Below are 17554 nucleotides of genomic sequence, written 5' to 3' on the forward strand. Positions count from 1 at the left end.
AGGGGCAGATGCCGGCCACCGTGTGGACACTGGGAATTCTGAAGGAGAAGCAAGTGCTCTTAACCACGGAGGCAGAGGCTCACTGTCCAGCCCAGATGGTTCCCAATTCAGGGATCCACCTGCCTCAGCCTCCTGAGCACGACAAAGCCCAAGCGACCTGTTGATTTTATGCGTGCGCATACATCTATGTGTAGGTCTTCGCATGCATCAGCGCAGGTAGCCAAAAGATGGTCTCAGATCCCAAGCAGCTGGAGTTACATGCAGCTGTGAGCCCCCAGGGAGGGTGCTGGGAACTGAACTCAATCAGGTGCCTGCAAGAACAGTATGCACCCTCGACCCCCGAGCCAAGTCTCTGCCTGTTCTAAAATGTTTTATTAGGAAAAATGTTTTCTTTCTCTAGCTGTCCTGGAACTCACTCTGTAGACCAGGCTGGCCTCGAACTCAGAAATCCATCTGCCTCTGCCTCCCAAGTGTCCCAAGTGCTGGCATTAAAGGCATGTGCCACCACTGTGCTGTCTTTGACTCCTAGGTGCCGGGATTAAAGACCTGTGCCACTATTCCCAGCCCATTTTCCAATTTTTAAAAAGAATTTAATTATTTTTAATTAAAGTGCATGTGTCTGTAAGTGGCTGCTGTCTTTTTAAAATGCAGTAAGGGTTTTTAACCAATAAGCCATCTCTCTACCACTATTTCCCAATGCTTTTAATGGATTTTTTTTGTTTGTTTGTTTTTGTTTTTCAAGACAGGGTTTCTCTGTGTAGCCCGGGGTGTCCTAGAACTCACTCTGTAGACCAGGCTTGCCTCGAACTCAGAAATCCGCCTGCCTCTGCCTCCCAAGTGCTGGGATTAAAGGCGTGAGCCACCACTCCCCAGCTCCCCAATGCTTTTAAAGAGAAAATTGTACTGTAAAAAGAAAACTAATGGTCTACTAACAAAAGAAAAACCTTCTGGCAAGTTCCTAACATTCTCTTCTTTCCCCACCAAGATACATAAGCTTTGTGGGTTTTTTTGTTTGGTTGGTTTGTTTGTTTGTTTGTTTTGTTTTGTTTTTCCTTACTGCAATACCAAGTCAAAGAGCAAGCTCCTATTCCTTTTTCCAGGTCCAAAACTCCATTTAATTTACTGTCCTCGGATGGAGGATATACTGCTAGGTATTAAACTGGTAAGAGCAGATATTACACTTGAAAGACTGAGAAGTGGGTTTTTTCCCTATGTTTTCTGCATTTTGTTTTTTCTAATCAAGTACCGTGTCCATTTTTCTTCAACAGGGAGCATTTTGAAAAGCTTTCTCATTCTCAAGGGCTAACTGGAATTCTCAACTGAAGGGTCAATTTTACCTTTTGAGAGTCTCTTTGCGATAATACACAGTTCTCCCCTGAGGACTGTTGTTAATAACATGTTTCTCCTTCCAGACGGAGACCCTGTAATCACTGCATCAGTAAGCTGTCTTTGCATGTTTTCCATCAATGGGAATGACCTTGCATGAGATCATTCAGGTTTTTCTCAAGACTGCTCTCATAGTGGAGCAGGATTCATTGATAAGAAGATCTGGGCTAAGGCAGAATGGTGGAGCACCTGCCTACATTTGATCCCTGCCACCACGGACAGAGAGCAGCTGGGCCTTTGATGCTCTTTCCTAATTCAAGGCCTCCCTAGCTAGCCTGGGCTGGCTTTCCACTTGTGGTCCTCCTGCCTCAGCTTTTAGAGTGCTAATGTTACAGCCATGCATATGCCTAACCAAGCTTAGGCCCATCTCTAGAGCTGTAAACGCCTGGTAGGGAATAGAGTGGAGACAGATCAGTTTCCTCCTTGAGTACAGTGGCCCTGGGAAAGCAGCATCTTCAAAACAGAGGCCTCCAGTTCAGCCTCTGGTCTCTGTGCTCAACAGCTGTGAGACAGTGTGTGTACTGGCTAATTTTGTGTGTCAACTTGACACAGGCTGGAGTTATCACAGAGAAAGGAGCTTCAGTTGGGGAAGTGCCTCCATGAGATCCAGCTGTGGGGCATTTTCTCAATTAGTGATCAAGTGGTGAGGGCCCCTTGTGGGTGGTTCCACCTTTGGGCTGGTGCTCTTGGGTTCTATAAGAGAGCAGGCTGAGCAAGCCAGGGGAAGCAAGCCAGTAAGAAACATCTCTCCATGGCCTCTGCATCAGCTCCTGCTTCCTGACCTGCTTGAGTTCCAGTCCTGACTTCCTTTAGTGATGAACAGCAACGTGGAAGTGTAAGCTGAATAAACCCTTTCCTCCCCAACTTGCTTCTTGGTCGTGATGTTTGTGCAGGAATAGAAACCCTGATTGAGACAGTGTGCATCTTCAAAGTCTTAATGTCTCCATCCACTGTCAGGATTCCAGAATCGATGAGTAAATATATTAGGTATCCTAACATCAGGATCTCAGTGGGACATGCCAGTAACCACAAAACTCTGGGTAGTAAGGCAGCAGGACCACATAGTTGATGCCAACTTGGGCTACATAGTGTGACTCTGTCCTAAAAAACAAAGTGCTAATGTCCTCTCTGACAAGGCAACGTGATCTGTGACAATGAATTGGGGAGAAAAGAAAAAAAGATTAGTGACTATGCCTATGCAGTGAACTCCATGCATTTCAAATGGTGTCTCCATAGCTACCCTGGTGTCACACCATCAGGAACTCACAGCATGTTAAAAGCTTTGATGGTCTGTTTTTTGTTTTGTTGGTTTTTTTACCTCACCAAATGCTCCTCGGCCTATGACTTTTAAAGACTCAAAATCTTCCAGTCCAAGCCTTGTTCGCTTTAATCGAAGAAACTCTGTCTCCTTCCGAGCGTGTGCAGATCTTCTGAGCCGTTTCTAATGTTTATATAAAGAAAAAGAAGGAAAGCTGAAATTCTGAAACCCAGCCCTATCTGTCTGTCTGTGTAGCTGAAGCAGGCCACACTAGTCTATATTAAATCTTTTCATGTGACAGCATCACATATGCATTCTTTAGCGGTTCCTTCTCCCCTCCGAGGCCATCAGATGTAACACACAAGCCACACCGGAGGGGGTGTGGGGCTCCTGACAACTGACTGAACTACTTCAACGATCCACTGCTCTAGCATTTCTAACGGTGAGAGACAAATCGACCTTTTCCTTGAGCCCACTCTTAGGTAAGGGTGTTTTTCTAAATCCTGTGACCAGTGCATATGAGCATTCATTCATCACCAGCCTCAGCGCCCTGTTTTTCTGGCACATGCTGGGGACTTGCTGTCAGTGTTCCGGGCTGCATTGGCCACATTTCGGAAGACCTGTCCAGAGCTGACTGCTTACCTGCAGTCTTCCTCACTGGTTCATCTCTGCCTCACTTCTGTAAGCAGTGTGCATAAGAGCTAGTATGAGGCAGTCTCCTGTTCCAATAACAACTTCGGAAATGTACCTTACTCCTACAGGGCGTTTCAGTTAATTCACTGACTCAATACAGATGAGGTCTCATCCTCTGGTGCAGGTTGGCCTCAATCCTGCAGCAATCCTCCTGCCTCAGCTTCCTTCCAAGTGCTGAGATTCCAGGTGAAGCACCACAACTGGTAAACACGCTCACCTTGTTCTTTTACACTTTAACTTAGTTCTGCTAATTTCACCTTTTCTTTGCTTAGAATTCTAAAGCTAATTAATTACCGTGACTGTGACTAGAGAGATCTCCCTCTCCTGAGTATTTAATTAACTTCTTCCTCTGAAGGAGCAACTGAATCCAAAGCATGCTAACCCTCAAATTCCTGTCACTGAGCCAAACGCTTCCCTGGCGCCAGAGCTAACTTGATGAAGAAAACAAAACCTTCCCGTGCAGGGGCCGGAACAAGCCCACACATCACCTCTTCGTCTTTCAGGCCTTCTTCTTCCATCACCTTTTCTAGCTTCTTCTGTCTAAAACAAACAAACAAAAAAATAAAAGAGCGTGTGTGTGTGTGTGTGTGTGTGTGTGTGTGTGTTCTGACAAACCTTTAGAAACAGAACTGTTAAGCACTTGTAGATATTCATTTAGATAAAAGTATTCATATTTATGTGTTTAAGAAAAACAACATGAATAAACAAGAAATATAATGACAGGTAATAGAATTTTGCATTTATAAATGAAACAGATGTTAGCAAGATGACTTTGGGTTAAGGTGCTTGCCACCAAGCCTGAGGACTTGAGTTTGATCCCAAGTACCAACAAGATGGAGAGAGAAATGGCTCCTGAAAGCTGTTTTCTGACCTTCACTTACCCCATGGCACAAATGCATGTACACACACACACACCCCACACACCCCACATAAACACACACACCACACACACATACACACATACCACACACACACACACACCACATACATACACACCACACACACATACACACACATACCACACACACACCGCATACACACACCACACATACACAACACCACACATACATACACACAACACACACACACACATACCACACACACACCTCATAAAACACACACCACACACACCACACAACCATACACATCACACACACACACACATACTACATACACACACTACACACACACACACACACAACACACACACAATACATACACACACAACACTCATACACACACACTTAACAAATGTAATTTTTAAACTGTTTAAAAATCCTATTTCTAAAACAAGTAGCCGGGCGATGGCGGTGCACGCCTGTAATCCCAGCACTCTGGGAGGCAGAGGCAGCCGGATTTCTGAGTTCGAGGCCAGTCTGGTATACAGAGTGAGTTCCAGGACAGCCAGGGCTACACAGCAGAGAAACCCTGTCTCAAAAAAAGCCAAAAAAAAAAAAAAAGTAATAATTTTCATTCTTTGTTAGGTCTACATTTTTTTTCAAGATCTATTTATTTATTTTATGTATGTGAGTTCACTGTTGCTGTCCTCAGACACACCGGAAAAGGGCATCAAATCCCATTACAGATGGTTTTAAGCTACCATGTGGTTGCTGGGATTTGAACTCAGGACCTCTGGAGAAGCAGTCAGTGTTCTTAACCTCTGAGCCATCTCTCCAGCCCAGGATTTTTTTTTTTTTTTTTACTACAGCCTCATGATGATTTGATAAAACTGAAATAGTCAAGTAGAACCCCATGTATTCAGCAAGATGAAGGAAAAGCACACAGGCTGGAATCCCTCCTCCACCACCCATCAATAATCTAGACAAGCAGGTGACATGTAGCGCACAGAATAAAAGCAGAGAATGGTGCTGGAGCGCAGCGGAAGCTGCAACTCCAGATCCGAGGAATCCAACGCTCTCTTCTGGCCTTTGCAGGCGCCCACCAGACAAGCAGTACAGACATACATGCATATAAAACATGCACACAAAAATACGAATATGTGCTCATGAGACAGATAAGAACAAGAAAAATAGTATAAAAAATAATTTGTAATTGTATCGCCATGACCACCAACACTTAGAAAAGAAATACCTTCAGCCCTGAACCTCAGCTAAGATAAAACTGACCCTGGACCACGGGTCACTGCTGACAGTCCACTGAGCTCCAGCCTGGCCCACACGGTGCTTCACCTCTGACCTACGCTGCCAGCCCTGGGTAAGAGTGCCTGTGAGAAGCTGTGGGGTATTTGCACTCTTCACTCTTAGTAAAGCATCCTTACTCCTGGGAGTGGGGGGGGGAGGACAACCATTATTATGTATTAAGTTAGATTTATGGCTTTAGTTAATCCACCACAACCATCTTTTTTTGTTTGTTTGTTTGTTGGATTTGGTTTTTTCGAGACACGGTTTCTCTGTGTAGCCCAGGCTATCCTGGAACTCACTCTGTAGACCAGGCTGGCCTCAACTCAGAAATCTGCCTGCCTCTGCCTCCCAGAGTGCTAGGATTACAGGCGTGCGCCACCACCGCCCGACTATCACCACCACAACAATCTTCAGGAAGAAAAAAATAAACACAATATTTTGTCAGAGGAAATGCCTGTTTCCTTGGTTTTAATTAGATGGCTATAGAATTATCCAAACTATTATTCTTCATGACTAGGTAATTATCAATACTTGCTGAGTACACTAGCTGTATACCAGTGAGAACACGAGGACAGTCACTGTTCTAGGGAAACCTAGAGGCTAACGAGCTAAAGAAGGCAAACAGCTGATAGAACTACAGCCCGTGCAGCCCGCAAACCACCTCAGGGACCAGGAAGCACACGTCACACAGTGTAGCACTCTACACCTGAGGGGCCAGCCCCTTTGTTTTGTCGGTATTTTAGTCTGACAGGCCTTAAACCCAGCATTTCGCTGAGGCTGTCCTTGATCATGGGCCTTTTGGCCTTACCTCCCAAGTGGAAGTGGACCACCATGCTCAACTGTTCTCAACCAGCCTGTGGAACTTACCATGGTATTTCCATAGAGTGGCTCAAAATTCTCCTATTTTACTAGTATACAAGAGGTAATTTCCAAATGAAATTCATTCTTTTTTCTATCTCGAGAATCTAGACAAATCGCACCATGTAGTAAGTAGTTCCTCTGTTAAAGTAAAAACTTAGCCCGGTATGACAGCATCTGCCTGTAATATCAGCAATCTGGATGCTGAGACAGAGGACTGGCTAAGGACCAGCCAAGGCTATATATGACACTATAGCAAATAAATGAAGAAATACGTCTTGATGTTCTATTCTTTTATTAATTTATTTTTATTTCATGTACATTGGTGTTTTGACTGTGGGTGCACATGCATGTGTGTGTGTATGTGTGTGTGTGTGTGTGTATGTGTGTGTGTGTGTGTGTGTGTGTAAGGGTATCAGGTCCCTCGGAACAGGAGTTACAGACAGTTGCGAGCAGCTATTTGGGTGCTGGGAACTGAATCGGGGTCCTCTGGAATTGCAGCCAGTGCTTTTAACCACTGAGCTATCTCTCCAGCCCCTTAGTGTTCTATTAAAGTAGAACAGTACAAAACTTAGATTTGAGTGGTAGAAACTGGATGTTTAATTAAATGGATGTACTAGATTAGGCACAAAGTATAAAAGTAAAATTGTATTGCTTGCTCTCCAAATTTACTGGCATTTCAAGCTGCATCATATATTAGACATATTCTCAAAGTACAAATGTTCCTACCAACTCTCATTAATACTATTACCAATGGGGCTAGAGAGATGGCTCAGCGGTTTAGAGCACTGACTGCACTTCCAGACGTCCTAAGTTCAAATGCCAGCAACCACATGGTGGCTCACAACCATCTGTAATGAGAGCTGACACCCTCTTTTGGTGTGTCTTAAGACAGCTACAATGTACTTACATATAATAAATAAATAAATCTTAAAAAAAAATTTATTACCAGGGCTATTTTTCTTTTTTTTCAAGACAGGGTTTCTCTGTATAGTCCTGGCTGTCCTGGAACTTACTCTGTAGACCAGGCTGGCCTCAAACTCAGAAATCCGCCTGCCTCTGTCTCCCAGAGTGCTGGGATTACAGGCGTGCGCCACCACCGCCTGGCTCTATTTTTCTCAAATATCTAAAAGCTTAAAAATTCATTTCTAAAGCAGGCAGTGGTGGCGCACCCCTTTAATTTCAGCACTTGGGAGGCAGAGGCAGCCGGATTTCTGAGTTCAAGGCCAACCTGGTCTACAGAGTGAGTTCTAGGACACCCAGGGCTACATAGAGAAACCCTGTCTCGGAAAAAAAAATTTTTTTTTTTTCATTTCTAGGGGCTGGAGCACAGACTATTCTTCCAGAGGTTCAATTTCCTGAGACCACATGGTGATTCACAACCATCAGTAATGGGATCTTTTGATGTGTCTGAAGACAGTAACTGTACTCCTATACATAAAATTTAAAAAAAATCATAAAATTTTTTTTCAGTTCCAAGGTTATCTTGGTTATTCACTATGAGAACCCTTGCCAATCAGTCTTGTTTCAAGCAAAAGTAAAATCCACTAACTAAACACACTGTTTGATCCAAAGGGAAAAAGAGCATGTTAGAGATTCATAAGGAAAAAGTCGTCACTCTGAAGACACATTGTCTATACTGCTCCCAAAGACTCTGCCACAAATTTCGAGGGCACTAACCTAGCCAACGGTTTACTCCCTTAATGGAGTCTAAGTCTGAGTAACTTCCTGGGAGGCGGTAGCTATGGCAACATGCTTCTGGGGCTGCACCTTGCCCAAGCCACGGCCGTCTCCGTGAGAGGTGAGAGCTGCTACACCTTCAAGCACACGGATGAATCTTTATTTAGGACGTGCTGTCAGCTACTGACAATAAAGCAAACGCCAGCAGCAAGTAACTGCACAAGATTGTAATTTATTTTGTTTTAGGTTTGTTTTGGTTTGGTTTTTGAGACAGGGTTTCTCTGTGTAGCCCTGACTGTCCTAGAACTCACTCTGTAGACCAGGCAGGCCTCGAACTCAGAGATCTCCCTGCCTCTGCCTCCCAAGGGCTGGGATTAACAGTCTACACCATCACTGCCTGGCTAGGATTCTAAATGTTTACAAATGCATCAAATACTATCCAACATTAGGGAACTACACGCTGAACACTGCTAAAAAGGGGGGAACACTTTAAAATTCTCATTTTAGATTCACTTTTAGGCTGAGGGTGGTGGTGTATGCCTTTAATCCTAGCATTTGGCAGATTGAGGCAGAGACAGGAGGATCTCTGTGAGTTCCAGGCCAATATGGGTTTATCTGTCAAGTTCCAAGACAGCCAGGACTACATAGAAAGAGACCTTGTCTTTTTTTTTTTTTCTTCCTTTTTTTTCCTTTTCTTTTTCTTTTAAGATTTATTTATTACATGTAAGTACACTGTAGCTGTCTTCAGACACTCGAGAAGAGGGAGGCAGATCTCATCACCATGTGGTTGCTGGGATTTGAACCCAGGATGCTAGGAAGAGCAGTCAGTGCTCTTAACCACTGAGCCATCTCTCCAGCCCCCCTCCCTTTTTTTTCTTTTTTCTTTTTCTTAACAAAGAAAGGCTTATTTTTATTTTAAGTGATGGTTAAGGATGTCTTGCCTTCATAAATGTCAGTCATCGTGTGCTGCAGTGCCCATGAACGTCAGAAGAGCCACTGTGTGAGTGCTGAGAATTGAACATGGGTCCTTGGCAAGAGTAACGAGTACTTTTAACCCCTTAGCCCCTAGGCAGTATAAACTAAATGATTATTATGTTCTATTATTAATTAAAATGATTAAATGTATATATTAATTAATGATAGAAATTAATTCAACAGCAGTTATTCCTTAGCCAGCCTTTCCCCAAATAACAACACAGAGAACTTGTAGTATTTCAAAGCTTAGGCCTTGGCTGGGCGGACTCTCAAACAGCTCATCTAAGTTTACCTGACTACCTAGCGTGTGTAGGCCAAGCCTACAAGCCTACACAGCCCCATCCAGCCGTGTGCCTAGCTATATCTCACAGGCCCAGAGCCACATCAGTCTCCTCTCACATTAATTAATGCTGGCAATTAATGCAGCAGTAAAGAAGAATTGTAAAGTAGAGAAATATTGAGGTTGAGGTACCTGAAACTTCATTGTTTGGGATGATTGTTACATCAATATTTCATCAATATTCAAATTTACATCATCCCAAACTGATCAACACATTCAATATAATTCCAATTCTCTGGATTTTGTGATTATGCTAACAGGCTGACTAAACCTATTTCAAAAAAAGAAAAAAATGAAGAACTTACAAGATCCAAAATAAAAAAATCACACCTCAAATCTTACCTAATGAGATGCAGTTAGACGGGGACAAGATAGCTCAGTGGGTAAAGGTGTCTGCTGTACAAACTGGATAATACAGTTTGAGTTTGAGCCCACAAGGCATGTAAAGAGTCCTAGCTGGGCAGTGTGGCGCACGCCTGTAATCCCAGCACTTGGGAGGCAGAGGTAGGCGGATTTCTGAGTTCGAGGCTATCCTGGTCTACAGAGTGAGTTCCAGGACAGCCAGGGCTACACAGAGAAACCCTGTCTTGGAAAAACCAAAAAAAAAAAAAAAAAAAAAAAAAAAGAAGCAAGTCATTCATTCAAGTCATTCGAATCGCAAGTACTCACACGTCACGGGCTAACTCTAGCAGTCCTCAAGACAACAGTGTACCCCACTTTCACACACAGCAAAGTCCTTTAGGGACTAGCTCCAGCCTCATACAGCCGCTACTCACAAGGCAGGAGTCAGACCAAGGAGAGATCACACTGCTTTAGTGACGAACACAAGCAATATAACCAACTTATTTCTTCTTATAATGCAATGGAGTTTTGGGTTATGACCAGTAGACAGTTTTAATAGGAAGGATTTAGAAATCTGCCACACTGTCATCCCACTGTAGTTGACAGGCTACAACATGGAGGCTGCAACCCTGGTCACCTTTTATGTACGCTACATGTAAGCACAGCAAGTTTTCCAGTTTTGTTTGTTTTGGTTTTTGCCTTGTGTATGACAGGTGCATACACACTCGACCACTGAGCTGCGTCCCCAGCCCCCAAATACAATGTTTTCAAACACAATTCTTTACCTCATTTCCCGTTCCTCATGTTGAGCAATAAGGTTGCTATAAAAATTCTCCAGTGTCACTTTGGTCATTGTCACCCTCTCCTTCGTATGGTTACTCATGGACGAGCACGGGGTTGACCCTGTCATTGCCATGGCTGCTGGATGGAGAGAGAGAGAGAGAGAGGCATTGCTAGGTGTCTTCCAGGTGGCTCCAACGACTGAGCCCTCCCCTGAACCCTTGGTGAAAATATAAAAGGGGACCATCTTCCTGGAGGACAAACAACACAAAACAAGAGTCAGGCAAACAAGCCAGGTGTGCCGGTTAATCTTAACTGTCAACTTGGCACAATATGGAGTCACCTGGAGAGGGAATCTCAAAGAGAGGCTATCTAGACAGGGCTGGCCTGTGAACATGTCTGTGGGCATTTTCCTGAGTGATCCCAGACAGAGCTGGAGAGATGGCTTGGTAGTTAAGAGAGCCAGTCCTCGCAGAGGACCAGAGTTCAGTTCACAGCAGTCACTCATGTTAGAGAGCTCAGAACCACCTGCAAGTCCGGCTCCAGGGACTCCCACCCCTCCGCAGGACCAACCCCGCTGCGCACACTCGTGTCCACAGCATGGACACTTTCTTTTCTCTTTTAAAGGCTGAAAAAGGAAGGCAAGCACTACAGGTAGCACTGGCACTGCTCTCTGGTCTTGACTGCGGGGTATGATGTGAACAGACTGCCTCAAGCTCCTGCTTCCTTAACTTCCATGATGGGGGAGTGCAACCCGGAACTGGGAGCCATGCAACCCCTCTTCCTTCAAGTTGTGTTCCTCAGGGTGTCTATCACAGCAACAGGAAACAAACCTAAGTCACCAGGTGCGGTATCACCTGCCTGTAATCCCAATGCTCGGGGGACACTGACACCCTGTCCTAGTTAGCCTTCCACAGCTCTCATAAAGCCCATGACCAAAAGCGACTTACAGAGGAAAGGGTTTATTAGGCTTAAACATCCCGAGTCACCTGGAAGCAGAACGGAAGCAGAATGGAGCACAGAGGAGCGCTGTTTGCTGGCTCACTCTCTATGGCTTACACAGCCTGCTTTCTTACACTCAGCATGGTCTGCTCTTTCAGAGGCCCTGAGTTCAATTCCCAGGAACCACATGGTGGCTCACAACCATCTGTAACATGAGCTGATCTTTTGGCATGCAGGTGTCATGAAGATAGAGCACTCATATATGTATATAAAGTAAATAAATCTTTAAAAAAAAAAAAGAATGTCCCACTGGCCTGCTCCAGGCTAATCTGATGATTAGTGAGTATTTTCTCAACTCAAGTGCCTTCTTAGAGGATTCTAGCTTGTATCAAGTTGACAAAACACACACACAAACAAACCTAACACACACCCTATCTCAAAACAAGCAAAAAATGTACATACATACAATTATACAAAATTCCATTTTTTGCCAACTAGGGAACAACCTTGAAATAACAATGCATAATCATTCATACATTTACAAAAGCAAAGACCCCTACATAATTCGATTCAATCAAACTTTTTTTCCTGAGACAGGGTTTCTCTGTGTAGCTCTGCCTATCTTGAAACTCAATCTCTAAACCTGCTTGGTTGGACTTGAACTATGAGATCTACCTGCCTCATGCTGAAATTAAAGGCATGTGCCATCACCAGCCAGCTCAATAAAACATTTTAGTGACAAAGGGAAACTAGAAATAATATGAGTAAATATATAATAGAACTGACTGCAAGTATGAAAAACCCAAGCAAAATATAATCAATTATTTACAGTAAGGTAAACCAGGTAGGTGCTCACAGGCCTGCCATCTTGAAAGGTAGGTGTTGGAAGCTCAGGAGTTCAAAGTCACCTTCAGCTTATATAAAGACTTAGAGGCCAGCTTGGTGTATTGAAGAGGCAGAAAGAGTGTTGTTAGGAGTTTAGCTCCAAGAGATAAGAATACAGTTTTATTCTAGATTGTATTTTTTCTGTGATATATCAATAACTCTTTGATTTTCAATTTCTACAATTAAAAGTTTCTATGACTAACATGCTGACCCGCCTTCAATTATTTGATAAGTGTTTACTGATTGATTTTGTAAATTTTAATGACAATTAAAAAAAACACTATTACAAAAAAAGAAAACTGAATCACAATTCTAGTGCTCAAAGATACCTTAAAAATTAAAGACCCAACTTCCTCATTTTGTACTTAAAAAAACAAAACAAAGCCCTGCAGGTCTAAAGACTTATAAAACGTTTTTCCTCGAAAATTTAAATTTTCATTTTCCACCAAATGAACCTATATTATTATACTTGCTTTATTGTTAGACAATCTGAACTGCACTAGCATGGGTAACCGAATCCAACAGTCTGTCCTTACTCAGCGTGCCTTCTTTGGGGTATAATTAATTTCCTTTCTTCCTCCATTTCCCTCTCTCTCCCTGATTTTTTTGATAGGGTGTGACTGCGGAACCTGCACCAGCCCGGAGGCCACTGTTACAGGAGTGTACCTACCTTCATGCCTAATGGGTCCTGTCCTTTTACCCCAACAGGAAGCAGAGCAAAATTCAGGAGGAGCAGAGATCCATTTTCAAAGCAGGCTTACTTTATGAAAAAACATTTAAAGGTCATCCCTTGACACTCCCAGCTTTCTAAACTGTTTTGTGCATTAAATTAAGGCTTGTAAAGAATGTAAGGACACTTGTTATTACTAAGAGGGGAAAGGGGACTTAATCAAACATCAACAGCTGCTTATGTTTGTTTTCGTGGGTTTTTTAAATTGGGTTCTTTTGGATTTTTTGTTTGGCTTTTGTTTGGTTTGTTTGGTTTTGTTTGGAGACAGTTTTGCTGTAAAGCCCTGGCTGGCCTCATAAAATGATCTACCTGCCTAACTTCCAGGGATTGGAGTTATCTGTGGTAGTGTTTTTGTTTTTGTTTTTAAACTATTCAGACAAAAACTACATAAGCAATAATGCATTCAGAACAGAGATTCAAAATCAAGGATCTACTTTAGTGCCAAACATTTTGAACTATGACATCGAAAGTAAAGTATTCACAAATCCAAAACACTGAATTACTTAAAAATAATCTCATAAAATATCACATGGTTTTTAAACAGGGAAGTTCCTACCAATACCAAAACATACTGCTTTTAGAACGATAGAGGAGTTAAAAAAAAAAAAACATTAAAAAAAAAACCCTCTGGTTTCTGAAGCTTGGGTGTGGTTTCTTATTTGTCAGCCTGTACACCCTCCGCCCACAATGAAAACCACATGCACTCTAAGTGTGTTTCAAGAGAATACTTAAAATCAGACATTTAAAAAAACTCAGGGCAGTAAAATGGTATCAGGTAAAGTGCTGGCCACCAACCTGAGGACATGAGTTCAATGCTTGGACCCACAGGTTGCCAAAGAAAACCAACTCCCACAAGTTGCCCTTTGACCTCCACAAACTTGCAATGAGAAGCCACCAAAAGCCTCTAACCACTACCCCACCATGCACCACAAAATAAATAAAACTTTAAAATGAGGCGAGTGAGAGTTGTCTAAAATGTCTAGACAGCCTACATACATAGGTATTGTATGTGTATGCGCATGTATGTACACACGGGAAGTGGGAAACCATTTCACTTTGGTAAACCAGGCTGGAACTGAACTCATGGCAATCCTCCTGCCTCAGTTTCTCAAGAGCTGGGATTCCAAGCATGAGTCACCATACCATGCTCTACAGACAGTAATATTTTAACAACTAAAATTATTTAAGAGTTGAGAATACAGCTTGGTGTTAGAAGAGAAAGAAGAGGACAGGCATGCAGGCAGATGATGCTTCCCACAGAACTAGGAATTAGCTGCCAAGCCGAGCAAGCCACTGGTTTGTAGTTGACGACACAGCTAAAGGAAGAGAACATTTATAGACTGGAATATAAAGAGCTGGGCAAAGCCGGGCGGTGGTGGCACACGCCTGTAATCCCAGCACTTGGGAGGCAGAGGCAGGCGGATTTCTGAGTTCGAGGCCAGCCTGGGCTACAAAGTGAGTCCAGGACAGCCAGGGCTACACAGAGAAATCCTGTCTCAAAAAAAACAAAACAACAACAAAAAAAAAACAAAAAAACAAACAAACAAAAAAAAGAGCTGGGCAACATAGTTCTGATTTGGGCTGGGGAAGTAGTTCATTTGTATGGTGCCAGTCCAGAATGCACAAGGCCCTGGGTTCTAGTCCAGAATTAAAAAGAGGGAGGAGGAGGGAGCTGGGAGCTATGTCTTATTCAAGTCACCAGCATTAGTTCCTACACTTTAAAAAGCTCTCCACAAGACTAAGGGGGTGGAGTTCCAGGACAGCCATGGCTACACAAAGAAACCCAGTCTCGAAAAATCAACCAACCCATCAATGAATAAAAAGACCCACAGGAGCCGGGCGGTGGTGGCGCACGCCTGTAGTCCCAGCACTCTGGGAGACAGAGGCAGGCGGATTTCTGAGTTCGAGGCCAGCCTGGTCTACAGAGTGAGTTCCAGGGCAGCCAGGGCTACACAGAGAAACCCTGTCTCAAAAAAAATCAAATCCAAAAAACCAAAAAAAAAAAAAAAAAAAAAAAAAAAAGAAAAAAACTAAAAGGTAATGTCAATATATATTACACGCATTGACAGACACCAAATACAGCAGACCAGCAGAATCTTTTTATTCTTCGGCCAGTATCTAACACAATGCTAAGCACTGCACTCTCCTTCCTGAGCTCACGGTGTAGACAAGGTGGCCTGCACCTCAGATCAGCCCGCCTCTGCTCTGCAGTGCGAGTGGACCACCACACCCAGCCCTTCTGACCTTTGTTCAAGCCTTCTCTCTGCCTCCACTCATAAAAGGTTTAGCCTAATTCTAATAACCTTTAATCAAAAGATCCAATTAATATTGCTCAATAGCAATTTAGGGGTTTACTGGGTCAGCCAAGTGCTTCTTCGGAGGCCGGGCTTTCCCTCCTGCTGTCTGTCCTTCAAGCCTCCTGCCACTGGAATCCTATTTTACTCCAAGCTCCTTCGACTCGGCCAAGTTAGAGGCTGGTGGACAAGAACGCCCCAGTTCAGCCTGTTTAACAAAGCAGTTTCACAGGACTCAGCACTAGGGACTGTCAACTCGGAATGAGCTCAAATGAGAACCAACCGTTTTACTCACTATGGAGTTATGCCTGGCTGTTACACTTTACAAGGGTGCCTCCATCTCTACAAAAATCATTTCACCAGTATTTTATTTCCTGGTCACCTAGAGAAAGGTCTACTCTCTTTCATTGGACAATTCAAGATGAGGCCAAGGCTACTCCTTAAGAGTCACAGGAGGAAGGCAGAGGCAAGTGGATCTCTTAGTTCGAGACCAGCCTGGTCTACAAAGTGAGTTCCTGGACAGTCAGCACTACACAAAGAAACCCTGTCACAAAAAATACATTAAGAAAAAAAACAGTCAGCAGGGCGGTGGTGGTGCATGCCTGTAATCCCAGCACTCTGGGAGGCAGAGGCAGGCGGATTTCTGAGTTCGAGGCCAGCCTGGTCTACAGAGTGAGTTCCAGGACAGCCAGGGCTACACAGAGAAACCCTGTCTCAAAAAACCAAACCCAAAAAACAAACAACAACAACAACAAAAGTCACAAGTGGGCTGGGCTGTGGTGAAAAATTCCTTTAACCCCAGTACTTGAGAGGCAGAGACAGGAGGATCCTTGGTCTACAAAGCAAATCCCACGCCAGCCATAAGGCCACATCAAGACCCCCTATCTCAAGACAAAACGCTCCGTTTGTGAAGTCCACATGCCAGATGTTGAAGTGGGTGTGTACGAAGGTGTGCTATGCAGAGTCAGAGGACAGAGTCAGAGCCATCCTGTTAGGAGGAAGCAGCTATCTGATGTTTGGGGTGGGGCGGGGCGGGGAGCTGTTCTTGCAACAGCGATGGTGGTTTTTTTGTTTAGGGAAACCGCATGTACTGGCTACTTCACAGCCAAGGTGAGCTGAAGGAAGAGGAAGCAGAGAGGCTAACTCACGCAGCTGACCTTCCTAGTTATCCTGAAAAGGAACAAGATTGTCCTGTGTCTCTGGATCCTTTGCAGGGCGCCGCTGGCAGCCGTTATGCGCTTTCTGGCACTCTTAAACCACTTTTCCCTGTCCCCTGCTCGGTTCCTTTTCACGGGTCTTAAGGTCTTAACCGTTTGCAGACCACGGGCGGGGATCTTAAGGTGATGGGAAGCTCGGCACCCCCTAACCGCGGAATAGGGGGGACAGCCTCCAAGGTCCCACGTCTACCCCGGGGTGGCGGGGTGCGCTCGAGCTGCAGACACCCGTCTGGTTCTTGTATCCCAAGGTGCAGAGTGGTGCTGACCGAGGTCCCAGAGGGGACGGGCCGGGGGCAGCAGGCACACAAAGCTGGCGACGAGGGAAGGAGGGAGCGGCTGCCCGTCCTGGCTGCGGGCAGAGGCGTGGAAGTGGAGGGACGGACAAGGGGGGGTCTGGGGACCACAGAGAGAACGCTGACAGGAGCCCCCGAGTGCACAGAAGCTGACGGACGGGCGGGCGGACGGACAGACAGGGCGGCGTGCTTGAGGCGACGGCCGCGAGACACTCACCAGACCCGGGGTGGGGAGGGAGGCGCGGGGCCGGCGGCAGCGGCGGCTACGGAGACGGCGCAGACGCGACGTGCGGGCGGCTCGAGAGCGACCGCGACGCGCCGGGGACTCCAAGGGAGCGCGCCTGCCGAGCCGCGACGGGAGAGGACAACAGGAAGAACCCCAACTGCCGGAAAAGACGGCAGCGCGGAGGGGCCAAGGCTCCCCGGTACCCCTCAGACCGTGGAGAGGGGCCGCCGCGGCCGAGACTGCGCATGCGCCACCCGCCGGCGGCGCTCGCCGGGCAGCAGGACTGCGCGTGCGCGGCTGCGCCCCGCCCACCTCTTCACCCCTCACCCGGCTGCGCCTAGCGGAGGAGGCCCGACGGCTGCAGTGTGGGGCGGGCTCCGAGGTGGCTTTATGCTGGGCAGGACTAGATCGCCTTTGTTCTGTTACTTTTTCCCTTTGAAATAATTATAGTCTCGCCCGAAGTTACAAAACGAAAACCTGGAAGTTCCTTAAAAGCCAACACCCACCCAGCTTC

At 45.1% G+C, this 17554-nt stretch overlaps 1 protein-coding gene and 1 pseudogene across 4 annotated transcripts in view; both read right to left on the minus strand.

Moving 5' to 3' along the window:
- The window catches only part of Stk38 (serine/threonine kinase 38), a 35486-nt gene extending 18231 nt beyond the window's left edge, over positions 1-17255 (minus strand). The window contains exons 1-4 of one of the 4 annotated variants that reach the window (XM_052164538.1): positions 17032-17255; positions 10459-10591; positions 3826-3877; positions 2705-2827 (exon numbers count right to left, since the gene is read on the minus strand). In XM_052164538.1, coding sequence (XP_052020498.1) covers positions 2705-2827; positions 3826-3877; positions 10459-10589 — 306 coding nt within the window. In that variant the 5' untranslated portion in view covers positions 10590-10591; positions 17032-17255. Of the gene's footprint in view, positions 1-2704; positions 2828-3719; positions 3878-10458; positions 10595-17031 lie in introns of those variants that run through there. The other 3 variants (XM_052164537.1, XM_052164539.1, XM_052164540.1) reach the window with 3 other exon arrangements.
- On the minus strand, positions 1037-1198 carry LOC127670296 (uncharacterized; annotated as a pseudogene).
- Positions 17256-17554: the final 299 nt, after the last annotated feature.

Source organism: Apodemus sylvaticus, chromosome 19, assembly GCF_947179515.1.
Source record: "Apodemus sylvaticus chromosome 19, mApoSyl1.1, whole genome shotgun sequence".
In the NCBI taxonomy this organism is placed as follows: domain Eukaryota; kingdom Metazoa; phylum Chordata; class Mammalia; order Rodentia; family Muridae; genus Apodemus; species Apodemus sylvaticus.